The following is a 27,983-nucleotide window of genomic DNA, read 5'->3' as shown; positions in this document are numbered from 1 at the left end:
TCTGGAAAACTGCACAAGATTTCAAAACAAGACCTCCCCCTGAGCAAAACTTTGGTTACACACAATAACAAACAGATGAGCGAAAAGTATGAAAAAACGTCATGACGAGCTTCACCTGCATTGCGTCTACGAAAAAATTTCTGTACAGAATGATACGAAGGGACACACATGCATTAGAAAAAAAAAAGAAATCATCTGCTGTTGTCATTGTGCCCTCCGATTGGACTATTTTCTAATTCACAATAAAACAAAATTAACCACAGTTCACAGTAGGATTTTTTTCTTTAAATGTAAATAAGGTGCCAGAGTGCATTTAAAAAAAGTTGGACCCCCCCAGCAGACGTCCAGGCCCCCTTAAATCCTAGAAACATCCCTGCATACAGCAAACATCAAAAGGTTAAAAAAAAAAAAAGGCAATCCATCTTTTATATATACCAATAAATATTATGAATGTTTGTTTATTGAGTGGCCTCCGGGCAACGCAACTTGAGTATCCCTGGTGTGTGGGGTACATTTCATATTTTCATTCATTTTTTTAGTTGCTACAATATTAAATCAGGATGGAATCAATAAAACATCTTCTACTATGTTATTGAACTTAATTTGACCTTCCTTGCCTGGAAACAGATCTTCCAAAGGCTGGCTTCCACATGGCTGCACACACTCAATCTGTTGTGAAATCTATCCATCTAATCCATCTGTTCGAATTACTTTAAAAGTATTTTAAAAAGTGTTAACTCATATTTTAACAGGTATCAGACAGTTATATTTAATGCTTTTTTAGACTTCTCAAGATTATTTTTAACTAGTTTTAAGATTGATTTCTGGATATATCAGCTTTTTCTCAGTCAAGCAATGCAGGTTGGTATAAAGTAAGTCATATATATCTGGCCCCGTGCAGAAGTAGGTTTTATGTAGGACTCCATTATTAACCCTTTAAAAACAGACATCTTGTGGAATATTGTTGTTTGCATGATCTTTTTAAAACTGATCTACAACACAAATCACAATAACTAGAACATTTATTCTTTTTGCAGCAGAAAGCTAAGGCTTCTGTTTTCAGTGCCACCATAAAGTCTACACAGGATGATGTTATCACGCTACATTATGTGTGGGGCAAAACTGCACAAAAGTGCACAGTTGTGCCAGAGGACTGAGTGACAGATCTATCAAAATGACTCTGCACAATGCTCATTAAGTGAGCATATCTCAAAAGCTAAATAATGTTGACACTTCAAAGAACTAACAGAGTTTTAAGATTTTTTTTTGTGTGTTTCTATATTTAGAAATCTTTAGAATGTTTATGTGTAAAATTATTAAAAATGTGTCAATTTTTTTGTATAACAGTTTCAATGCTTTTAGCTATTCTTATGGTTTATTGACTTCAACAACCTTTTAGTTTGGGCTGTTAAGATTTTAGGTATATGAAGCATTTGAAGATTCTCCTAGAGATGACATTATAATAAGCAAAATACCAATGTAAGCATTGGCAGACCATTTCTATTGCAAAGTCCAACTGCTAAAAGTGAGCGTGATTAATTTATATTTTGTCATAAGACAAGTGCAAGTATAAAGTAAAGACAGTATTAGGTCCAGTTGTAGGTTTAAAGATTTGAAGATCTGTGGACTTGAAAGCATTTGAGCATGATTCATTTTGACCAAAATATATTAAAAGATGGATCAATGATATTAGATAGAATGGTTATAGCAATTAAGACCTCGCAATTTCAAAATTATGATTATTTAATGACTTTTAAGGCCAAATATTTATTTAAAAAATTAATTTAAGACATTTTAAGGACACGCAAACACCCTGTTGTCATCAAGTATTTTAACACTATGGTATTAGTACTTTTACTTAAGTACATAATTTGAATACCTCTTCCCATTAATATAAATAACCCTTACTGCAGTGTCAAGCAAAAGATAAACACCTATCAACTCAGTTTGCATTTGAGTATGTGATGTTATAGGACTGCAGTATTAGCAACAGACAGAATGACATTTTGAACAAATGGAATAAGAGAAAATGTGGCAATTAAGACCTCATTAATTCAAACTAAAGACATTTTAAGACTTTTTAAGGAATCAAAGAAGCCCATATTTTACAATAATGCGTTCAACAAGGTTTTCAAGTGAGGAAGGATGTCAAAATAAATGCTTTTTTGGTGCTCATTTAATCATGTCACAAGACAGAGAAATGTCCTGAAATTGAACCGCGATCTTCACACAGACTTCTACACTACAGTATCACCACTGACGGCTTTATTTGCTTAATTCATGAGGCAAAATCTAGCAACTTTTCAGTAGATTCAAATAATCCTGAAGTAATGGAAACTTCAAAACCTCACTTTTCATAAAAAGTTTTATAACAACTGGACATTTACACAAAAGAGCTGGACTCATTTTGACAAAAACAAAATCAGATAAAATATTTGTGGCAATTAACACCTCACAAGGTCAAATTTAAAACTATTCAATGACTTATAGGGCCCTAAATTTAAGAAATTTAAGAAATTTTAAGACTTTTCAAGATCTACAGACTCCCTGATTTTAAAATTGTATGTTCAAAAAAGCCTTCAGGACAAGCTCACGCGTCGAATATCCAAATAAATCATTTAATCATTTCATAAAACAGTGACCGTCAAAGAAGCCACAATCTTAACAGAGACTTCTATTAGAACGGCAATGAACAATCGATTAGTCATCAACTATATCAGCAACTAATTAATGGTTAATTTACCAGTTTGAGGAATTCTCAAGAAAAATAAGTTAAAAAAATCTGATTTCAGCTTCTTAATTGTGAATATTTTCTGGTTTGAATTCTGATTTTTGCCATTTTCTGCTATTTTATAAACCAAACAACTAATCAAGAAAGTACTGACAGATAAACAACTGAAATAATCATTAGCTGCAGCATTAACTTCTATAATAATAAGTAAACACAGGTGGCGACAATGTCTAAGGGACATGAGGCAAAAATCTAGCAGCAAACTGTTCAGTGGATTCAAATAATCCTGATGTTAAAGAAACTTCGGAGCTTGAATTTTCAGAAAAAGTTATGTTCTATGAAGTATCAATTTTATACTGGTGAACCCCTTCATTACTGGTTTCTGCAGCGGTCACGTCTCTGGTGGTCATTCTTTCCGCGGCTGATAATCCTCTGAGACAAAACTCCTAACTAGATTGTTATCAGGACGTGTGTTTGATCTCTGCCGGGTATCTTGTTTGCATTCGTCCTGATCAGTTTCCTTGTGTGTGTGAATCAAACGTTACTTCAGGCTAAGTCCATCACAAGTGTCCCACCCTCCTCCTTCACTCTCTATCTGTCTCCCTCTCCTCCTCCTCCTTCTCCTCCTCCTCCTCCTCCTCCTCCTCCCCTCCACCCCGTCCCACGGCTGCTTGCCCCACAGCCCCATCAGAATGACAATAGTATTGATGTAAAATGTGTCGCCTTTGGGCCGCTGAAGCATATAACCCCTGCATGCCTGGCCCAGCCACCACCGCAGTTTATGGCTTTATTGTGTCCCCTTTTATGTCCTCCCCTGTTGGGGTGGGCGGACAACAATTTAGAAAATTCACTGTATATGAGTGAGATTATGCGTGTGTTGTGCGCAGTATGCACGTACATCCGGATCAATTAGTCAGGGCGCAACCCCTTAAAAATCAATGTGTCAACATGTGCCGCGGCGACGCTGGCCTTCACCTACCTCCTTTTTTTTTTTCAATGATCACACATGAAACAAGTTGACTCTACCTTTTTTTTCATGTGTCCCTCCCTCTCTCATTTCCCTCCCTCCCTCTTTTCACTCTTTCCTTTCTTTTCCACATTACCAGGGGGTGGCGTGTGATTGACAGATGGGAACGAATAATAATTTTTTTTTTTTTCGTAACCTAAGGCCATCTTCTGTGATTGGCTTGCCAGCTGACATCTCCAAACCTCATTCCCCCCGCCTCTCCACCCCCCCACTTTAATATTGGGCCTGTGGATGAGGCATCCTGAGGGAGAAAAAAGTCGAGAGAGAGAGAAAAAAGATATCTACCTTAGGGAAGAACCTCAGAGAGAGGGAGGGAAGGAGAGGACGGGTAGGAGCGTGTGTGCATGTGTGTAAGAGACACTTATTCTCTTAACTACTAGGAGACAGACACACTTTCCTGGCCCGACTCAAAGAAGGGGGGAAAACAGGAGGAAGATTTTTTTTTTTCTCAATATCATTTTAATCTTCCCCCCTCATTCAACAATCAAGCTGCCCTAAAGCTTCTCTTCCTGGAAACTCTTCTTCACTGCCTGCTGGAAGTTCTATGTATTGATCCATTCACCCTCTCACACAGGCTTACCTCATGGATTTGTATCTGATTGGATATTTGATGTGTGTGTGGTTGTCCAGCTCACGGGTGCTTGGAGGCTATCCCATCTGGTGGTGAGTACAAATCCACAGTTTCAGCATCAGACCCTATAGCCGCATAAAGAGAGAGAGAGAGAGAGTGTGAGTCCTTTTTTTTTTGGTCAAATGATCATTTTCTGAGAGGGCAGAATGTGCACTTTCAGTTGACTGCGTGGAAAAATGTTCTCCGGCCCAGTCCAAAGAATCTTAACCTCAAATACTAGTGTAACGGAAAAGGCTCGCCGTTCTTTTCCCCTCCACACTCAGGTCCATTTATCATATTGGAGTATGTTGTGATGCAAAGACGGTGAATTTGTAGTTTGGGGACCACTGAATGATTGAAAACATGATTCTTTTTTTTATTTTAAGGAAAAATACATAAGCAAGTGGTTGCCATGTTGATATGTACTGTCAGCAGCACTGTGAGGACTTGCGAGGCATTTTCATACAAGTCAGTAAGATCACTCATTATTACATAAATTATGAATATCGCTCAGTGACACTGTCGAAAAAAGGCTCCTGTTTCTCAACCATGGTTAATTTCTTTCTTGAAATGCAACCATATAATTTAAGGAGTGCCTCAGGGAGCGCAACAATCATGACTTATAGGAATATTTTGTTATTGTGCGTCACTGTTCTACATTAAGGCCCCCAAACATGCCGTGAATTGAATTTGAATTGTTTCTTTTTTGGGTAGCTGTATGACATGCGTTAAACACAGAATTTTTCATATACACAAACTTGTGCACAATTCAATGATATTACAAATTTGCAGTCTGGTTTAGGGCATCAGCTGTAATTAATCCCTTTTTTAAGGGTAAAAAAAACAGTTAAGCATATCATTTTGCTTTTCAATTGTACCACAATTCACCCCCTCCACTACGGATTTGTCAGGAGACAATATGTTTAGGTGCCGCAGGGTTTTACTCTTTGTTAAATTATCCCAGATCGCTGTTGGCACCAGTAACTGAAATTTAGAGGTTTATCTCATTACAAATTCAGCTACATGCAGCTGACCTCATAGCTCCTGGTCCTCTTTTGTAACATAAAGCTTCTATTTTGGAGATATTTGCGTAGGCGTATGACAAAGCTCTTTTGGCTTGCGACACAATACTTGTCAGAGCTACTGCACTTTTTAGTAGCCCAACTAGCATGTGGTCCCACCGTGGTGCTGTCCAAACCGCGAGCATCTTCTGGTTTCGTTTACAGAGCAGGCAGCTGCCAAGCACACAGGCCACAGGGCTCAAGTGTTAATGGCAAAGAGGACTTTACACCCACTCCTGGCTTCAGCGAGAACCATCAGACAACAGCGACAAAGAGCTCGGGATTCTCTCTGTGTGAATTACCTGCAGCTGTTCTGTTCAAGGAGCTTACATGACACCGGTATAATGTTCGAAACCTCAAACAATGCACGCCACCTTTGATTTGGGTAACAAATTTTGAAGTGTAGGGCTAGGGAAAGGGTTACTGGGAGATGAAAAGCAGAAGCCGTAGCTCCAGGTGACTGGGCAGGTGCTGAGGAATGGGTGTCAAACGGCGCTGTCAGTAGCATCACCCCGCGGTGTCGAACATGTCCAAAAGGAGACAAAATGAGGAGGTGCGTCAAACAAGAGGGTGCCGAGTTTCAGCGAAGGGCCCATGCAGCCTCTCGCTCCTCTCAGCTTCTGTCTCAGGGGCGATGACTTGGCCATAAATCCTCCAGCCAAGGTGGGACGGGGTGGAGGGAAGAGCACTTTTGACTGCTTTATGCCTGGCAGCCTCGCTTTTACAAGATAGGGTGTTGAAAACAAAGCAGAGCATAAATAACTCCGGTGATATGCACATATGCATGGACGAAGATGAGGTGTAGCAGAAAGACATAGCAAACTAATGAGGTGGGTTTGGAAAAGGCGAGACAGAGCGGTAAATTGCCTTCTTGTAATGCAAGAATGTTACAGCAGCTTTGCACAAAATCAAAGTTTTTTAGAGGATTCATGACAACTTTAAGCTACGTTATGACCCCTAATCTACAGGTGTATGTCCAATTATCTGATGCCATCCTCTCAGAAATTAAAAAAATACCTATTCTTGGTATTACTCCTGTGTTTTCACCTTTTCACCTTTAATCATCAAGGAATATCAATATCTAAGAACTTGAAGCTTATGACATAATACTCTTCTTCTTATCAGATGCCAAGGTTACTATTAACAGTTGTGGTGAGTATTGTATGTGAGGCTTAACTCATCAACTATTTTCAGAGCAGCTTAAGCCACTCTGTCAGCCAGCTGTGTGTTTGTGTTCCTTGCGTAAACAGCGGTGGTTTGTAAAGTGAATGATGACAGTCACTTTCAGCGGGGAATTACCTCAGCTGAATTTACTCCGGTACCAGCCATTGAAGCATCAGCGGTGATTATCGGTTTAAGTCTGTCATATTCACACCGCAGAGCTGTGAGAGGTTTAAATCCAATAACTGTTATTCTCTTAATCCCTTGTTATCATCACTGATGTTAAATTTGCACGAGAAAGCACAGACAGTGTTCTCTTTATGCAATTTTTTGTTTGCCTTTTCAAGTAGGGCAATCTCATATGGATTCCACTTTCCCTGCAAAATTTTAAAATGCTCAGTTTTACTTAAAAATTTGCATTGATGTGGTTATGAAATCAAGCAGAGGATGAAAAGGAGGAACAGAGGACGGATAAAGAAATGGTGTTATTTGCAGCAAACATTTGTTTTGAAAATGTTTTATGATAATAGTCAGCATACACTGTGACAGTGCTAAAATCAGCAACAGCAGATTTAATTAGTAATCAATGCAATCCGGATTAACAAATCTTTCTTTGAATTTATGCCCCTGACAGGGCTTTATTTCATGTCCACTCAGATGACACATAATTGACGGTCGGGCTGGCATTAATGATCATTTTACTCGATTGATCCTTTAGTTGTTTTGTCCAGAAAATGTTGATCAAAGTCAAAGATGACACCCTCAAATATTTTGTTTTGCCCAAAACCCACAGAAAATCATTCTACTGTCACAGAGGAGTAAAGAAACCAGAAAATATTCACATTAAAGAGGCTAAACTCAGAGAACTTTGACTTTTAGTCTCTTAATAAATTACTTAGAGCCATTAAATGATTACCTGTTTGCTCAATAAAATGTCAGAAAATAGTGAATAATGTCCATTAGTATTTCCATATGCACAAGATGACGTCCTCAAATGTCTTGTTCTTCCCAAAATCCAAATATATTCAGTTTACTGTCATCGAGCATCAAAGAAATCAAAAAAATATTCACATTTGTGAAGGTGGAATCAGAGAAATCTGACTTCATATTACTCAAAGCGATTAATCAGTTATCAAATTAGTTGGCAATTAAATTATTAATAGTTGACAACTAATTGTTTAATGATTGCAGCTGTAGTAGTTACATTAAATAGATCTTACATTGCATTCAGAATGGTCTTAAAAGGTCTTTAATATCTTACATTATCTAAACCCTGTCATGTGATAAGTAACATTATTTAAGATCAGTGTATATAAGTCGCAAGACATTTATTCAAAAATTTAAGTGTTTTGCGGTGGCAATACCTTTGCTTAGGCTCATTTCAAATTAAGGGGGCTGGAATCAGAGAAATGTGACCTTTATTTCTTAAAAACTTAATGAAACTGATTAATGCATTATCAAACAAGTTAGCGATTAATTTAATAGTTGGCACATAATCGATTAATTGTTGCAATGTGACTGGGAAACTGCTGCTACTACCACTGCTACAAATGCAAACATAGGTTCAAAGTCACCAAAATAAAAAACGAGAAAAGGCATTTATTGTGCCGAATAGCAATTTAAATGGTATTACACTCATATCTATAATTAGGCTTTATGCATTTTTAAAGCTTTTACTGATTCAATTTAAACATCCTTTAATTAAAATCTGCAGCATGATTAAGCTTAAATGCTGCTTCCTGGCTAAAATTGTGTTTGCTTATGTTTGAAGGACTACTTGTGGGAGTAGCCTCAATAATGTCACACCTCTCTAAAGATCTCACGCAAAGCTATCTACCGAAGTGCCTGGTCCACACACAGACTTTTCCAGTTCAACCTGAGCGGCTTAAATGGGGCTCTAGAGTCCATCTCTGGGTCTCAGGAATGTCATTATCTGACTGTGACACCCCCCACCTCCAATCTTCAATCCAATCTTCAACCCCAAAAACCCCTACCATTGGCAAAGGGATCACTTAAATGATTCTTGCTGCGGGAAAATCCTCCCGTCTGCCGCCTTGTGTGAAAAGATCAAGGATGTTCGGGTATTATTCTCAGCAGTGTGGTGGAAGGTAGAGAAAAGAGCAGGAAAGTCCAGAAGAATGTCATTCATAAGAAACTTTGGGGAGCGATTATGAATGGCTGAGGGCCGCCATAGTGCCAGGGTCAAAGGCAATTTTGGGCTAAAGCCAAAGAGAAATGTCTCCACATAGAGTGACATCTACAGGGATGTAGAGAGAGTAGATGCCTAAAAACAAAATATATGACTGCAACATGTTTTGAATGTGCCAAAGCAGGTGTATTGGCACTGAAAAAAACTTTTAAACGTCTTGTGCAGGGTTGCAAATTGCAAGCACTTTTCTTGAAATTATTGATCAATTAATATTTATTAGAAAATAAAATAAAAATCTGTGCTTATTTCAAACAATACCAAATTATATTTGATAATTGATTCATCAGTTTAAGTATTTTTTTTAAAGAAAAAAGTCATCACAAAATAATGCACATCTGTTTCCAAACAGGTGCGTAGAAAAGGGACAAGTAGAATACAACTTGAAGAAAAACTCCTGTACACTGTCTAACATGCAAAAAGAAGAACTTTTTATTGCTCCGTTTCAGTAACAAGAAGGTCTAGTTACCAAAACGTCAAACTAAAATAATTGTGTTCGCAAGTTAGACAGTATGTAGTTTTCCTGCAAAAAAAAAGTCTAAATTCTGCGATTATAGCTTCTCCTCTGTAACAGTCACTGAATATCTTTGCATTGTGGCCATTGTGGAAAATATTGGTCTACATTTTTTTAACCATTTTCCGAAATTTTATAAAATAAACTACTAATCGATAAATCAAGAACATAATCGACAGAAAATCGTAAATGAAAATAGTCATTAGTTGTACCCCTAGTCCATACTGGCAAAAAAAGGTATGAAAGATGTGAGGGGAAACGACGGCAGGCATTTACAGTGGATTTTTACGGCGGCTTTATGTTTTTCAATCCCTTCATACCAAAGTTCCTGAGTGAAGTATTTCCTTGCTAAATGTGCAGTGAACTTCAAGTTATTCATAAAAACTACAGCGATCTCATGACAGACACTTTTCATATGGAACAGCTCTAGACTACATTCTTTTAATTTCCAGAGACACTTTGGGTTCAATTTTTTTTTTTCATTCTTGTTCTCAAACTTGTGCCAAACTGCACAATACATATTCAGAGTTTCCACATCCTCTGACACCACCCAAATAAACTCTGTTTCCAAGATAACTCAAATGGTTGCTTGTGCTTCAGCTCATATCTTTACCTGCTGCCATTTTCTCAAGTGCCTGATTGGTACTGCACCTGAGCAACACCCAAAAGAGATGAGAGGGATGCGAAATAGCCCACTCCATACAAACTCCAACATCAACTCTGGAAAAAGAATACTGACCAATCAGGGCAAGTAAATGGCTTGATTCGCTGGCTTGACGTGGCATTTTATTAACCTGGGAAATGGGCCAATCTTTAATTGTTGAAACCTGGCAACAATTTAAACAAATCAAATTCATTATTTTGAACGTGCTTCAACCAAGCACTAAATGCGCTGTTCTTGATCCAGATCTCATTCAATTTGCACTTAACAATATTAGAGGGAAGTACCAACTTTTTACCTCTACAAGAACTTTTTGTTTTGATAGGAGGTATTATTGGTATTATTAGGTATTATCGCAACAAACCACCTGGATGTTTTCCATCAAAATGTTCCCCGGTTGCACAGTTTACATTAGTGGTTTTTAGTTTCATGCTCATTTTGTAGCTTTTTTACAGCTTGATCAATTCTAATTTTTCCCAAAAATACATTTAAAATAGAGACGGAAGTCAATGCATCATAACAAGCAGAAAGATAACTTCATAATCCAATCAATTCTGAAAATATTTTAAGGGCTCAAATTCCATTAATTGTATTTAACCCTTTAAAACCTGAGCAAATTGGCTTGATTTTGTTTAAAAACATGGAAATAAGGCAACAAGCAACTTGGGAGGCAAAAATGTCTCATGTTTTTTTTTTTTTGTTTTAAATCAAACCAATCTGCTCAAGGTTCAAAGGTTTAAATACTTGCTGAATGTGTCTGAGAGCAGAAAAGTGATGCAAATCAAGGTGTCAAAAGGTTAAGACTTTTTAAAGGTCCAACAGAAACCCTGAAGGACCAAATCTACAAGGTCTTTCTACCTGTACTGTCAGTGAGAGTCACCGTCATGCAACAGAACCAACACGTTACTTCACAAACAAACTCACGAGACTGTCATCACTGAACAAGCATGTGGGATGACATTATCCAGTCAAACCCCAGCTAAATGAGAGGTTCAAAGGAGAGTGGCGTTTCAAAGCAGCGAAGGCGAGTTCTAATCTTCACACACTATCAAAGGGCATGCAATGTGCTCCTGTAGGAAATGACAAAGTCCCCCAGTGCACAGCTATTAGCCGCACTAAAACACAGGCTAGGACAGTTCCTCAAAGGGAAAACAGCAACGGCCAGAGGCAAAGAGATCATTACGGGACACGTGTGGAGGAGCACACGCACACACACAATATTTTAAGTCTTCATTACCTGGCTGATCTCACCTGTATGGCTTGTTACTGAGGGTTAATTATTGGCAGAAAGCAATTTCTCTGACACATGGGGTCAGTGACAGAGATGTGTTGCTCACACCTGTACAGCCTGTTTTCAGTCAGAGCCCTCAGGTCACTGACCAGGTCAACCTGTCAACTGAAGGCTGCTGAGTGGTGAGGAAGAGACGACTATCACTCAGTGTCTACAAGTTACAAGGAATTTAGTTCACATATTATCAAATAAAGCTTGAAATAGTTTCAAACAGAGGGCTCCATGTCTTTGCAATCACAAAACTTCACTTCTAAACATGAATAATAAAGACACTGTGAAATAAATGTACACACATTTCCCCTCATTCTGGTAAGTTTTTCAATACTAGTACAGATTTGAACCACATTCAGGCACTGTTTGGACGGAGACAGATGGTATTTTGTGGTGGCTCGTCATTGCATCACGACAGCAAAGAGGCTAAAATTAACACGTTCCCCCAGATGTCGTATTGCTATCACTGCCAGTCAAAGCTGGGCCAGATAAATACCCGTGACTAGAGCAGTCGTTTGTCCAGGGAGTGAACCTTTCCCATTAAATACAAAAGCCAGATGTTATCAGGTGTTAGTGGATTTTTTTGTCCAGTGGGAAAGGGGTTCAGCTCAGGTTATATGTTCATAACATTTTCAAACAAAACTACAAAATTCATCCCACTTCAGCAAACTTGGATAATGCTCTACCTCAGACAATCCAGATACATCCTGGACAAATATGACCAATTTCGACTAAAGCTGCATAATGAAAATGTCATCTTATCTGCCTGACACATCAGCAGAAATGTTTATTTGGGGCCAATATTGATATGAAATTTTAAAGCCGACCAATATTAGTTTTTCAGGGACGATACCAATACCAATTATTAGTAGTTAATGAGACTGATAACAGATATTTGGAAATGATATGCATTTACAACAAAAATAAAAATCTTTGTCAAAAATTAAAATTTGGAATGTAACAAACTCCAACATAAAACTTTGTTTAAATGCCATGAGCAAATGTTTAATTAAAACTTTTAACATCAAATACAGCAAGTTGCCAGCAACATTTTTATAAAGTCAAGTGAAAATAAATAATAAAATTAAAATGAATAAATAAAAATAGCTCCCTGAGGTTTTACAAGGTAACAGTTCGTCCAATGCGCACAATTTCTTTGCACTTTTTAATTAATTTTATCAGTGATCATTAAAACAATGCGGATAAAAATCAGCAAAATGACAAATGTCAGCCCCAATAATTGGCCAGGCTGATAATTTGTTGACCCCTATTGTGCATCGATGGGAATAATCAGATCAGAGAGATCAGAGAATACATAAACAAGATTGGGTATCTGTTTGATACCAGGTTTTGCAAAGTTCTGTAAATTTCACCCTGCACAAAAAAAATGTATTGTTGTACAACAGCCAGCCTTCCTGACAGATACAGAAGGTAAAAGGAAGAGGCAAAAACATGCATGACAGTTGGATTCATTACAACCAGACAGTGAAATATCTGCAGACTGGCAAGGTCCTTTAACTGGGTTCATCCTCCACAATGTAGAATCACACCACAGCGTTTTCAGAGCTTTTTCCAAATTACCTCAGCATGCAAAAGTCAACAGCAATAATTGTTTTTAAACCCACAATGCGGTGCCACAAAGAAATTCCACGCATACAATGGAAGATTCTAGACAATCCACTACGAGTTATGATTTGCATAGGATGCATTACTGCTGACAATTCAAGCAGCGGTGCCAACAACAAGCTGCCCCTAATGAGCAGTGGCAGGGAACAATGCACTGTTTGAGTTGTGGGTTCATTCACACAGTCTCTCGAGACACTCATTCAAGCAAGCTCTGTCCTCTCAAGACAACAGATCAGACTCTGTTGTGTCCACCTACAGACAGACAAGGACACCGAGTTTCCAGTCTGACGTGCAGTGCCTCGTACTCTCTAGTGTGTGCAGAGCTACTGTCGCTCTGATTTGCTTTCTGACAGGCAGGTTCACAAGTTTACACCCTGTTCAGTTTCCCTCTTCACGTCTCCATACTTGTGACTGCAGGGGCTCCTTGTCCCAACTCTGCACTCTCTGCAAGAGTCTGCAGAGAGGGGAACGGAGGGGAGGTAGAAAAAAGAACAGGTTGGAACATTTTTCAGGGGTCCTGTCGTTCTTTATCTGATCAGCCAGGAGCTCTTGGACTACAAATCAAAAGTGTGCCAAAGAAAAAGAGAAGACAACAAAACAGACAGGAGCTTTGCATTCCAGCCTCCACCAGGAAAAGTCCCATCCTCGGGCAAAGCCGGCAACTTTCCTTGGCCCACTTACTCTCTTTCGAGTGTCTTTATCTCTCTGCGGACTCAGTTGTGGGATTCAGAAATGAAATTCTGATGGCAGTGTTTTCAATGCATGTCTCCGACTGCTCTGCCAGGGCCTCATTTAGCAACACGATGTCCTCGGGGCAAATCTGACAAGTTGAGCTGCGGCGTCAACATATAGAGGTAAATTAGAGGTAGATTGGAGTTTAATGCAAACAATATTCTCGCAGTCTGTTGCTGCAGAGGCCTTTTCACGAGCATGTCTCTCACAGAGGAAGTGACAGAACACACTCAGGACTCAGCGCTTCAGGCACAAAACCGAAATAAGCCTAACATTATTAATTTCTCTTTAATGAAATAAGTTAACTTGTTCAGACACAGCTGAAAATGACTGAAACCCACTGTCAATAATGGAAAATATATTTCAATATAAAAATACATTTCAATATATGTGAAGCCAATATCAAATCTGTTACTACAGATTGAATCCCTCAGTGCTTTGAAATCAGGGCAAATTAGTTTGATTTCTTATAAAAACATTGGGAGACGGCAATGAGCAACTAAAGAAATAATTATACAAAAATTTGCAAGAATTTAGTAAAAATTATCTGAAAATTAACAAAACAAACAAAAAGTCAAAAATAAAAACAAAATGTTAAGTAAAAAATATAAAAAATAGAGAAATTACCTAAGAATTATAATAATTCTATGAAATAATTTTACAAATATAGGTATGCTTATAATCATAGCTGTCTGGATGTATTTTCCTGTCTTTTAAAAAATGTAAATTGTAAAATTACAAAAACTGACCTGAAAATTAGCAATTAAAAAAAGAAAAACAAAAACGGAAATGACCTGGAAATGAAAAATGATGATAATTCCGTAAAAATAATTTTTAAATTTATAATTATGATAACTCTTAATGTAGGTTTTTGGACATTTTCCCAATTTAAAAGAAATAATAATTTTCTAAATCTAGTAATGTCTTTAAATTTGCAGGACATTTCTTGCCAAGTTGTTCATTTTTCTTTTTTTTTTTTTTTAAGAAATAAGACCAATTTACTTATGATAAAAAGGTTTAAATACTTCTAGAAGCCATCTGAATGCAGCAAAAGAAAAGTGGCGATCCAGGTTTTAAAGGGTGAATGCTCTTTGCTACAAAAATAAAAGAGAGGAGATAAAATACTTGATGACTTACTCATTACCGCATTAAAGCTGAGCCCTAATTCTGCACAAACAAGGTGTAGCTGAATACATCATCAGCTCCAAGCCTCCTCTTGACCTAAAAGTAATAGTTGGAGATTGTTCCAACTTCTGATGAAACTGAATAGAAAATGATATCATTAGATCATATGTCAGCAGTTTTCAGCAAGTCCTGCAACAATTAACGCTTTTAAAATGTTTGCACAGAGCAAGCAAACTGAATAAGGCATCCCACCTCTTGCCATCATCTCAGTGATAACCACGTTGGGAGTAGGAGCTTACAAGTAGCAACACAGCCGTGTATTTCACTCTGCCTTCATACATGCACGCTGGTTTCCATGAGCTTTTAAACAGTGCCTAAGGAATAATGCATGGAGGGATGGATTGTGACAGGCTCACTAATCCCTTGCTTTTCCTCTATGCTTCTCCTTCATACTTTGGTTGCCACTTCAACACTGCAATTTGTTCTGAACTACAAACCACTGCAACTTTCAGTCAAAACAACCTGAATGTACAACATTTCTCAATTTGTGCATTTCAGAGCAGTGCTCAAGACTGAGAATTACAGCTAAAACAAACAAAGTGCACTGTAATTAAATGCAGTTTTGAGATATTTGCTTGAGTATTTCAAATTTATGTTACTTTGGACTCCTACTCCACTACATTTCACACATAAATATTGCTCTTTTTATCTCCACTACAAACAGGTGATAGCTACAATTTATTTGCAGATTTAGATTTTCCGCACAAAGCATGAGATAAACGTATAAAATGTGCATTTTTATCAAACAAACTTCCCCATAATTAGCTCCACCTCAGCCAGCTACAACCTTAAAATGTTGCATGTATGTTAATCTTCTTTTTAAAAACCAAAGTTATAATGTAACATAGCAAAGACAGGGGCCATTCTGCTTCTGTACTTTTAGTAGTAAAGAACAACAAATACAACAGTAGCAACTCAGACAGAAAATATGTTTACTTTACTTGGGTTTTGAAGCTATATCAAAAGGTAATGCAGCTTTGCATGACATGTGATGTGATATGTAATGTGATTTTATTTAGAGTAAAGTAGCAATGCTGTGAAAATACTTTGTTACAAGTAAAAGTCATGCATTCAAATTCATACTCAAGCAAAGGTACAAAGTTACGGCATCAAAATATACTTTAAGTGCAGAAAGTTAAAGTATGTGTTATGCACAATGGGTAACTGCAGAGCAAGGGCATTGTGTTTTTTGGGGGTTTTCTGACATTTGGGGAAACACATCTGATTAGATACAGGTCTATAAGGGTCTGGAAAGTCTGGGATGCAGCATGCTTTTTGTTAGTGTTTTAGGATATTATTGTTTTCATGATTGCAGTTATTGGAAGAGTTGGTCACCTATGTATTTTCTAGTAGCAGTAGAGAGGGTGAGTGAGTATCCGTTTGTTTTGTTGACGGCACTCTTTGTTTGCTGAGATTATTTAGATTTTCTTTGATTACTTCTAGTTTGTGCATGCGCCTATAACTTTATTTTTGAATCTCAGCCAATCTTATTTGTTGGCCAGTCAGACAACTAAAGCAGTCCCGGTCTCGGCCTCGACTATTAGTTGGTTTCCTGAGGCTGCTACATATGTCATTTCCTGCATTCTGGTAAATTTTATACGCCAATTTGTGCCTTTTCTGCATCAGGTTAATGGAGACGCAATTGTACTTAGTAATGCATAGTTGCTATATCTTCTATCCTTTTTATTTCAGACTGCAACTATTGCTTTTGAGGTTACAAACTTCCTGCAGCTTTCATGATTTTATGTAGGGGGACAAATCCACAGTGTTTCAAATATAACACGTCCCCTGGATTCCCAACCAAAAAAAAATAGCCTCTCTAGCTCCACAGACATACATGTTATATCACTGAATTACCACGAGTGATGTTATAATGTAGGATAGGTGGAGATAATTGTGTTGCCTTTTTGGGTGACTTTTATTTTGTAGGCCACAATAATCTGCAGCACTAAAACAAATGTAGTGGAGTAAAAAGTAAAACTATTGCCTCCTATTGTAGCAGAGCATAAGTATCATGTAGCATAAAATGTAAATATATTAGCTAAGTACAAGTAAATAGAAATTGCACTTACGTACAGTGATATTACTTGAGTAAATGTACTTAGTTACTCTCCTCCACTGTCACGTAGCCCACTGTAGTTAACGTGCCTAGTGCGCGAGCTAGTAGAGGAGATCGAACGTTCGGTGCGCGAGCGAGTCGAAGTGTAACGTTACTAATACTGTATACTTTTATGTTGCTAAATGCTACAAAAACAGACGAAAACTAAACGATGTACAGCAACAGCCTATCTCTTGACACGCGAAAAAGGTAGAATGATTAAAAGTACGTCAGACACCTTTTTCCCAGCATTCATGTAACTGCATAAATCATCTTTTAACAGTTAGCTGCAGTAATTAATGACGCTAGCTGTTAGCTCGGTGCTAACATAAAGCTAGTTTGTTTTTCTCAAGGCTAAATACATTTAAAATATATGTATGACAGTTCGTTTGGGGAAACTTACCACTGTTTTGAAGACTTTCCAGATTCCTCAGTGGTTCTTCTACCGATATCCAAATAGTGAACAACGAAAAATGTTTGCTCCGTGCCAGCGAAAATTATGAATCCAGCCGGTTTTCCGTATTCTGACCAAAGATGGGAGCCGGAAGTGACACATTACTTAGTTCCTGACTTGTTTTGTGCACGACACACACAAAAAAATTAAATCATACGAAATAATATTAATATATATTTTTTTAGATTATTCAAGATAATAATTTAAAAGATAATTAATTTTGGTGATGTGTTCCACATGATGGTTAAGGAGGATATTAATGGTGCGTTCAAGTACGTGGGATAGTCCCATTTCCTAAATTTGAAAGTCATTCTTCCGACTTTGATGTGCTCATGAGCTTTTAAAAAATCAAAAAGTACAAACAACACTGATGCAACTAAAAAACGTGTATTTTATTGCTTATAGTGGTTCCCAACTGGTGGGTCACGGTCCAAAAGTGGGTCCATTCTGAATGGGCCCTGTGAACATGATAAAAAAATTAAAAAAAAAAAAAAAAAAAAAATTAGTTATATGTATTATTTTTTATTTTTTAAATTAGGGTTAATGCTGGTAAATTACTTTCTTAACTAATCACCCGTTGACAAAAATACCACAATAGAAATTAATAGAAATTACATGCAGAAAAGATTTATATGAAATATATTAATAAATAAATAAAAAAAACATGTTAACATCAACATTTTCTTTCGCATGCCATGTTTCTGTGTAATTTGACATTAACTCGGCAAGTCACGTATCACTATTTTCTTAGATGTTATTTTTCCTTGAGGTGGCGTTCATGTGAATTTCCAATTGGGAACAAATTTTTTTTGATTATTTCAACATTGCATGAATGCAGATAAATACTTAGCTTTAAAACAATCAGTGCAAAAGTTCAATGTGAAAAGGTGATTGGAGGCACACTCTGAGACTAAGACACATCCAAAGTTTTAAAGTTATGAAAGTAAAATACATAAAATGATTCCCTTAAGTCAAATAAAACCTGTTTTGACCACCACGACATATTTCTGACACATTTTGAGGCTAAGATTGTTAGCTATGCAAATAAAATTAATACAATTATTCTCTAAGTAATAGAAAACCTGTTCTACCAACACATATACAATGTATAATGTACTTTTAGGGATTAAAGTAATGTAACTTTTAGTTGCAGAACCATCTGTGTTTGTGTGTGCTCAAGTAGATGACTCTGTTATGTTTTGCTCGCACACTTTAAGCTGCTTTTTAAGGATCCTAAATTTATTACACCAAGGTCAAAACAGTGCAAAGGGCCTACATCGGTTTAACTTGTTTCACGCTCCTCACTTGAAGATAAGCAGCAACTCCAACAAGATATATTGAAGTGCTCCATCACATGAACTGTAAAGATGAGCAGGCACCTGATCATAATGATTAATGAACCCAACAAGCCGGAGATCAGCACCCCTGTTCCCACATACGTGTATCCGGGCCCTGGTCATGAACTTCAAGCTGCTTCTGTAGGCATCAGGCTGAAGGCAGTGAGGTCAGATGTCATGTTCTGCTCAACAGGTTCAGAGGGTCACCTGGTACTTTTTGTGCCCCTGGACATCGGAGGCCGTCACACAAAGAAAGCTCATCTGTGCACAGACATGTGCTACACACTGACCCCTGTAATTCTGACCTCCCACTATATGGCAGCTGCAGCATATTTCTGACAGTACAAGACTCCTGCTCAAAAACATCCAAAATAAAAACAGAGACATCAGAAAAAAAATAGTTATGTGATTTTCAAAATTCAAAAATGAAAAACAAGCTTTTTTTCGGGGTAATAAATGGAATATACAGAATAAAAATTTGTTTAATAAGATAAAATAAAATAAAATCAAGTAAAGTAAAAAACAACAGCCGTTTCTTCATTTTCTGTGACCAGAAGTTGTGCTGGGGAAAAACAAAACCTGGTTCAATACATGGGGCCAAAATCAAATTAGTAGAATTAGCAAGAGAAGCAAAAACTGAAAACTGAACACACTGTTCTAACACTTCAATGCAGTGAAACTCAAATTGCGGCCAGCGGGCCAAATCTGGCCCCCAGTTAGTTGTTAGGAGGCCCCTCAACTCACAATAAAAGTAAAGCGATGCACAATGGGATTTTTTGTAACTTTTAGTATACATAAGATGCCAGATTATATAAAACAGCATCAAAATACAGCTTGTTTATCAGAAAAATGCCAGTGGAAGATCCCGCCCAACAGAGGTCCTAGCCTAGCCCATAATTTCCTAAAATCCCAGAAACGTCCTGAAATTGTAGAAGCGTCCTAAAATCCCAGAAACATCAAAAAATCCTATAAATGTACTAAAATCCTTTACATTTATGGGGCTGCTGAGACTGTCCCCTGGCTTCCTGTCATTTTGGGAAAGTGGACCGGGTACAAATTAAGTAGCATTTTCTGTATATTATATTTCTGACCCCCAAAACTAAAAATGGCTTGTTTTTTTGTTTTTGGATTTTGAAAATGATTTTGAATAATTATTATTTTTTTCCATTTCTTGTTCTGAAAGGCAAATTCAAAGAGCAAAAAGCACACTGACCGAGCTGCATCCTCACTTTCCTAACCCAGCTGCAGAGACTGTAGTGGTGATTTATTGGGAGCGGTAGAGCCAAACGTTTTTGTTGACAGTGTTACGCTCCTGATTGCGTGAATTTCCACTCTTTAGCGAGGTGTGTGGTGGAATCCCTTTGTTTCCTCTGCTTCATTTCTGTGGTTTCCAGTGGCCCGTCATACTTTCACATCAGCCCGGTTTAGGCACTGAGAAAACCCCCAACCAAGCCATAAACCCCCCAGGCCAGCAGAGGCCCCATATGGACCTGCCTGGGCACGCACCTGCCAAGCCCTGCCGCTCGCTGCTGCTGTGCTGCTCGTCTCGTCCCCTGCAGCAGATTCCCCCGGCATTCTGCCTCTGTGGAGGTCTCTGCGTCTGCCGCTGCTCCCTCACTCGGTTGAGACACGTTGCTCGTGGCTTCCGAGAAGTGAGGCAAAGCAGGCAGGATCAGCGTGGCTCACATGTGGTCTGCATGCATGCGTCTGTTTGCACGATACGCCTCATAACCCCTCAGGGTTAAGACTCTCATTAGCACCTAGCCAAAAAGATATCCCTTTCATCTCATCTGTCCATACAGATCAAGTGAGGCACATCCTTCGCAAACAAAGACAAATAGGCTGGCAGATCCGCAGCCTGTAGTCTAAACATGCTATGTCCACCACAAAGTCCCATGCGGTTAGATAATTGATTCCATCAGAAATCCCAAATTCACTGGCTGAGTCAATATGTCGGAGTGGTGGGCAAGCGGTTTAGTTGTCCTGAACAGAACCTGAAACAAGCTTCTCACGGTCAAGGAAAACCTGGAAAAGTCATGGATTTCCACAATCACAGTTTCCGGGCCTGGAAAAGTCAGGAACTAGTAAAAGTCTTTGAAAGTTTTGGGAAAAAATAGGGAAATGTTTTAGTATAATAAATTAAAGTACGTTAATGTCACATAACCTTGAATTTATTTCCTGTAGCTGACGATGCAACGTAGCTTCAATATGCGTCGACGTGTGACATTTTAGCTGTTTTATTTGTTCATCAACAAAGTATCATCATTTTCCTCCCTGTGCTCCATCTGTCCCCTTATGTTTGTCAACGAGGCATGTCAAATCATTTTTAATCACTTTTGGCTTTAGGGGAGGGGTTGTACCACTTTAATTGGCTGTATTTTGTTTTTACTTTAGCTTTTTACTTTAAGTCTTAAAAAAAATGTTGGTGATTTTTTTTGTGTTATTTTTATAGAAAACTTAAAAAATTGACTTTTTAAGTCACATTTTCTTTTTTCCCCTGTTCTTTTTATAGATTTAAATGTTGGCAATATTTTTCTTTTAAAACTTGTAGTCAATTTTTATAGTATGCTTAAATATTTTGGGAGATTTTTTTAAGAAAGCAAGTTTGGAAGACATGTTTTCTTAAAAAAAAACTGATGGGTTTTTTTTTCTTTTTTAAAATTTTGGCAATTTCTTTAGAAAACTTAAAAATTGATTATTTTTTCCCTTTATAAAAACAACTTAACCCAAAAACAGATGGGGAAGGCAAGCTTTCTTTAAAAAACACCAACAATGACAGTTCTTATCACATACAGAAACTGTAAAAACAGAAACTATTGTTGGATTTTCATATTGCTGACAGCCCTGAAATACTTCATTGGGGACACTGAGCTTATGTTTGAATCTTATATTTTTGAAAAATGTTGAGCAACTGGCCCAAAGAAAAAAATAAGAATTTAGGGTCATGGAAAGCTTTGAAATTTTGTCTATGAAAAGTTGTGGGAACCCTGCTGAAGTCGGCACACCGGCGTAACTACAGAGATAGCTCACAGGGGCGGGAGAGGTTTTCCTTTGAAAGTTGTTGGGGCAGCAGGGTTCAAATCCAAGCTCCGTGCAGGGCATCACCCACTCCCGTCCGTCCCACGACTCAGAGATTAATGGGCAGCAACCAGGATAGCAGACAGTGTAATTAAGGCCCTTAGTCACTCAGTCACCAGACGGAGTGAAGTCAGCAACACTTGAACTCAGAGATGTTGGTGGGATTGGGAATGGCAGATGAGCTCATGTGGCTGCCTTCGCTTGGGTAAACTTGAGACAAGAACACGAATGAGATTGATGAGCGCTATCAAATAACTGCATGGGAACATCAAATTGGGCAAAACTGCATTTTAAGTTTGAATTATTAAGCTGGATATGAAAGAGACTCATTTTTCCTTTTGCACTGTAAAATCTGACAAGTTGATTTTGCTTTAAAAAACCCAGGAAACCAAATGCCTTGACTTATACAATTGAAACAAATCCACTTTCCAGCCTCATAACAAATCTTTAAAAAAATAGAAATATTGAGACTAAATCTTTCTTTGACTTTACTAAAGATTTTAACTCTCTATGTTGTGTCTTTTTATACTCAAGCTTTAACCAACATGTAAAAATACATAAAACTGTTCTGTTAAGTCCAACCAACTTACTTAAAAACTTTAGTTGCTGTCACTTACAAGAACAAGTTAATTAACTTGTCATTTATTAATTGCAATAACTTACACGACACAAATTAGTCAAAAAGTAATACAACTAGAATTTAACTAAACTTAATAATTAGATATGAAATCTACTTAAATTAAAACTAATAGTTATATTTAGTACCCTTTATCAAGGCAATTGTTTTTTTCTAGATTCATAAAAGTAAGATTAGATTTCTGAGTTTAAAGTGCATTGTTGGTAAAATCCTGTTTGTCAAGATTAACTTGGTTTGTAGAAGTTGCGAAAACTTACAAAGAACAAGATAAGTGACATTTTTAAGTTGCAACAACTTCACATAATTGAGTAAATATGCCCGAATTTTGAGTAAACTTTACAATTAGATATAATGTAAACATAAATTAAGATTCATGGTTATAATAACTTTCCTTTTCAAAGCAATCGGTTTCTAAGATTATTTTAAGGTCAGATAAACTTGTCAGATTTTACAGTGTGCGAAGCAAAGTTTTTGAATAGTTTATGTGCCATTGCTGAAGATCAGTAATCAGACGGGCTTTCACGCTGAAACTTAAGAATTGTTTGTTGTGTATGAGCGTCAGTCCGTGCCAACAATACAAGTGGCTTATGGCTGATTATGTGATCATCGTATATTCCATTACACCAGCTGTAAAAGCAAAACAACTCGGCCTCATGTCCCAGTGCGTGAGCTCCGCCGGCAGAGCTTGATACCTGCGAGCCTGCTGCAACAATGCTCACCTGAGATCAAAAACAGTGTTTGGGAGGGGGGAGGAGAGCGTTGGGAGGTGGGGGGCAGGGTTTTGGTGGTAGCCATATGTCGAAAGCGAAAAGCGCACATGAGCTGTGAACCTATCTAAAGGGGGATTTTTTTTTCTCTGTGACTTCAATGGCTTGACTTTTGTGTTGGGGTGGGGCGCTGCGCTGCACTCATCTGTCAGAGTCAGTGGCTGCTGTGATTGGGTTGCGCCCTGCGGGGGTCCTGAGGTCATCCTGAGTGGCGCTCTGATCTGATCAGCGGCAATTGTTCCCCCATGATCCTCTCATGGCCTCCAGCGCCACGTTGTCCGCCGCAGACTTCGCCAAGTGCTGGAGAGTCTGCTCGGCACTGGTGAAGCTCTTCTCTCAGAGCTGCTGGCAGCACATCGCTAACCCTGTGGACACCCAAATCACACATCTGTTGTTGAGCCATTGGTGTAGAGTTTGGGTGGGGACACACGAGACGTGACCCCATCAATACTATGACTTCTATTTTGACATATGAAAGACATTTCCACCATACATGTATGCAGAAAAAGCAGAAATTGATGCATTAAAATGCACCAGAGCGAAGGAAATAAGGTGTTTGATGCTCAAAATATTCCAGAGGAGGGTCCCAACCAGGGTCCAAAATTCACACCAACCGAGCGCCAAATGCAGGGAGGTTTACTGTCTGATGAGTAAATCTCTGAAGGCTGTACATTACACTGGTGGGTACATTTGTACCAAAATTTTTACGTATTTAAATAAGCTGACAATCTCTGCGGCAGCAATATTCACCTTAACACATCTGGCCCCTGATAGGTTGTCGGGTGGCAAACATTTTTCTAACTCACAGTAAAGTAAAGTTATTAAAGTTTTTTTTTTTTATTAAAGTCATTTTAGTATACATAAGGTGCCAGAGTGCATAAAACAGCACTTGTTTATCAAAAAAAGTGCCAGTGGAGGATCCCCCGTACCCCCGACAGAGGGTTGGAACGCTAAAAATGTCCTGAAATCCTGATAACATCCTAAAATCCCAGAAATATACTAAAATCCTGGAAATGTCGTAAAATCGGTAAAACTTCCAATAATCCTTGAAATGTCCCCAAATTGTATAAACGTCCTTAAGTCTGAGAGCGTCCTGTCTTTCAAAAACCTGGAGAGAATTCAATGAGCAACTTAACATAAAAAATGACGCAAAAATTAACAAGAAGTTTTCAGGTCAGTTTTTGGTCACCTTTTACTGATTTTCTTACACTTTTTCAAGACATGTCATGCCAATGTTTTAAAAAGAAATCGAACCAATTTGCTAAAGTTTCAAAGGTTTAAATGCTTGTGGAAGATATCTGAACGCAGCACAAGAAAACTGATGTTGATTCAGATTTCAAAGGGTTAAGACTGCAAACCTTGCAGAAACCTTTACGTCTCTTTAGGTGATTCCAGCAATAAATAAACAAGAAATTTGAGTTCGACATCCTTAAGTAAATGCATGACCTTTCGGAAAGAAACTGCGCTACTTTGTTTGAGCTTGTCATCACAGAAAGCATGTTAAAACATGGGCATGGCAAACATGTTTTCTCCCTCTCTTTCTTTTATTTCGAGAGAAATAGAAAGCAATTAAAATTAATTACCTGAATGAAACTATAATGGTTTCTGGCATCACAAGCTGATCTCGGCTGTCTCGTTGTGGTGATTAATCCCTGCTTAGGCACATCTGCACGAGCCTTCTGGTGAGGCGCACACCTCTTCAGATATGCTGTTTTTCGTCCATCACCAGAAGGCTCGGCTGTATATGCTGTCATACTTATCAAATCGACTACAGAGGGAAAAACCGCAAATTAACGAGGGAACTGCAGGGGCAGGTGTAGTCATATATTTGATATTGTAAGAAGGGGCTTTTCCAAACTACGCAGACAGCTCCTTGTGTTTTATCTGTTAGATCAGCATATCTGTGTATGCTAACAAGTGGGAACACTTTGAAAAGTCAGTGCTAATAGCTTGTATCCCTGCCCTGAAGTGGGCCTATTAACCCCCCCTTCTCCTGCAGGGAAAAGAGACAAAATAAACAACAGCTCTTAGTATAAACTACATTAAACAGATAAGTCAATAAAACACTCAGAGTATGAATCATTGCACCGTCACACAGCCACAGTTAAACCTGAGATGAATGAATACAGAAGTGGTCTCCGCTCAAAGAGCAGGTTGCCTTTCATGGCGGCCTCGCTGGCAGGTCACCATCATTGTGCTATTGTGGGGGTGAGTTCATGGAGGGCACAGACTTGTATTGTGAGGCGAGCGCTCTCACTTCCTAAATCCCATGAAATCTGAAAAAACACCAGGGCTGAGAATTATCTGCTAATACCAGCATGCAAAACGTTTGGGACACTTTACTTTGACACTGGGATATATATATACATGCCCCCCCCCCAAAAAAAACACCTTTGAAACCTTAGCATAGGTTTGATGTCTTCAAAAAAATTAAAAAGGCAATGATGAACTTGGCAAGACAGTTCCCAAAAATTACAGTAAAATCAGTAAAAGGTGAAGAAAAGGTCCTAAAAAATAGTTCTAATAAAGGGGGAAGCATTATTACAAAACTATCAAAAACTAAGGAAAAATTTCCAGAAAACTATCTTTGTAATCATTATATATATTATATATTTGAAATTATGTTACGGAAAAAACCCCACATCTTGTTATTATTTTTCCCTTTTTTCAGGTCATTTTCTGGTTTTTGTTTTCCATTTTCAGAAAATGTTCTTGTAACATTTTATAAATTTGTTGCTATTTTTTGGGGCCAATGTGTTGCTCATTGCCTCCTCCTCATGTTTTTGAAAAATTTCAAACAAATGCTCAGGTTTCAAAGGGTTTAAAACAAGAAGCCTTTAATAACATCATCCACAGCTGCAGAAATTTGGATATCAAGTCAGGGATTATTTGGCCAAACCTGTTAAACCCTTAAAAGCAAAGGATAAGACATTTTAATTCTGGTTGCTGTGATAAACCTCATTTGGTCATATTGTCTTTCTATTGAGATGTGTTTATGTGCAGCAGACTTGCCTTAACGATTCTCTCCCTCTCCCCTCCCCTCTCTTTTTTGTCGCAGGTCCCTGGCCCTCGGGCAGCAGTACTCGTCTCTGGGCTCCCAACCCATCCTGTGCGGCTCTATCCCCGGCCTGGTGCCCAAGCAGCTGCGTTTCTGTCGCAACTACATAGAGATCATGCCCAGCGTTGCAGAAGGCGTCAAACTGGGGATCCAGGAGTGCCAGCACCAGTTTAGGGGTCGCCGGTGGAACTGTACCACCATCAAGGACAACCTGGCCATCTTCGGCCCTGTGCTAGACAAAGGTAAATTATTCACAAGAGCCTGATGATTAAAAAAAGGCCTTAAATCTTTAAGGCTGCATTTTGTAAATACTTGAATATATATAAAAGGCTTACAGTATCAACCCAATCTCCAGAATAAATGCTGGCATCGTACATTTCTGCATTGTATTGTAACTAACTAACTATGGACATGTTACAATTGTATGTTGCAAGTGAGGCAGATATGTTGAAAATTCAGGTTTTCAATTTAGTGTTGTGACTTTGCGTGATTAATGTTTAGATTTAGACACTGGAACCACTTGGTTAGAGTTTTGGCTTAGAATACCACATTTTGCTATAAAAAACAGCTGGACATATCCCAAACTATCATTAGAAAAAACTTGCTTTTATTTGCTACAAAAACAGCTAGAAATATTCCAAGTTGTCATTTAAAGACACCTGCTTTTGTTGCAACAAATGCAGCTAGACATGTCCCGATCCCTCGTTAAAAAATATCAGTTTTTATCGTGAAAAATACAACCTGACATTCCCAACTGTAGTTCTTTGTTGCTACAAAAATAGCTGGACATATCCCCAGCTGTCATTATAAAATATCCACTTCTGAAACTACAAAAACAGTTGTACATGCTCCAAAATGTCATAAAAAAACACCAGCTTTTGTAGCTACAAAAAGGGCCGAACATGTCCCAAACTATCATAACAAATTACCCGCTTTTGTAGCTACAAACACAACTGGAAATGTCCCCAGCTATCATGAAAAAAACTTGCTTTTGTTGAAAAAATACATCTGGACACATCCCAAAATTGTTTTTAAAAGAAACCCAGATTTTGTTGCTATAAAAATGGCTGTACATGTCTTAAACAATTGTGATAAAAACCAGCCTGCAAACACAGCTGGATGTGTCCAGAACTGATGTTAAAAATCAACCACTTTTTTCGGTACAAAAATGGTAGGAAATTTCCCAGGAAATGAAAAACCCTTATGTCGCAAAACTGGACATATCCCATATCTCGAACTGTTGTGAAAAATATGTTTCTGTTGATAAAATACTGCTGGACATGTCCCAAATCGTCATAAAAACAAACAAGAAAACATGCCTTTGTCGCTACGATCATTAAAAAACACTTGTTTTGGTATGTGCAGAGGTTGCATCCTCGCTGCAGAAGCCGTGGGTTCGATTCTGACCTCGGCCCTTGGCTGCATGTCATCCCCTCTCTCTCTTTCCCTTTAACGCTTAAACTGTCCTATTTAATAAAAATAAATAAAAAAAACACCCTGCTTTGGCTGCTATATTTAGAGACTGACATGTCGTGAAATGATGTTAAAAAATACTCGCTTCTGTTGTTACAAACATGGCTGGAAAAGTCCCGAACTGTTGTACAAAAACACCCACTTTTGCTCTCAAACAGTCCTCTGCTGTTTTGCAGCCGTCTCACTGAGGTGTTTCACCATCCACCGTCCCCTCCTCCTCCTGCTGAGAAACTCATGCACATGTAACCTGAACTATGCCATCCGTATGAAACATACAAATGTAAC

General features: G+C 38.2%; 1 protein-coding gene and 1 long non-coding RNA gene across 2 annotated transcripts in view; one reads left to right on the top strand and one right to left on the bottom strand.

The window, feature by feature from the left end:
• Positions 1–26,442, bottom strand: part of LOC148186283 (uncharacterized) — a 53,327-nt gene extending 26,885 nt beyond the window's left edge. Inside the window, exons 1-2 of the long non-coding RNA XR_015775068.1 lie at positions 17,298–26,442; positions 4,339–4,454 (exon numbers count right to left, since the gene is read on the bottom strand). This is a non-coding gene — a long non-coding RNA (uncharacterized LOC148186283). The remainder of the gene's footprint in view (positions 1–4,338; positions 4,455–17,297) is intronic.
• The window catches only part of wnt3 (wingless-type MMTV integration site family, member 3), a 35,649-nt gene continuing 11,563 nt past the window's right edge, over positions 3,898–27,983 (top strand). Inside the window, exons 1-2 of the mRNA XM_042508013.2 lie at positions 3,898–4,421; positions 26,226–26,467. Of these exons, the coding sequence (XP_042363947.1) occupies positions 4,342–4,421; positions 26,226–26,467 (322 nt within the window). The 5' untranslated portion in view covers positions 3,898–4,341. The remainder of the gene's footprint in view (positions 4,422–26,225; positions 26,468–27,983) is intronic.

The sequence above is a fragment of the Plectropomus leopardus genome, chromosome 19, assembly GCF_026936395.1.
Source record: "Plectropomus leopardus strain MGB_pleo_1.0 chromosome 19, ASM2693639v1, whole genome shotgun sequence".
Taxonomy (NCBI): domain Eukaryota; kingdom Metazoa; phylum Chordata; class Actinopteri; order Perciformes; family Serranidae; genus Plectropomus; species Plectropomus leopardus.
The sequence above is the reverse complement of the archived record's forward strand: the minus strand, read 5'-3'. Positions and strand labels throughout refer to the sequence as shown.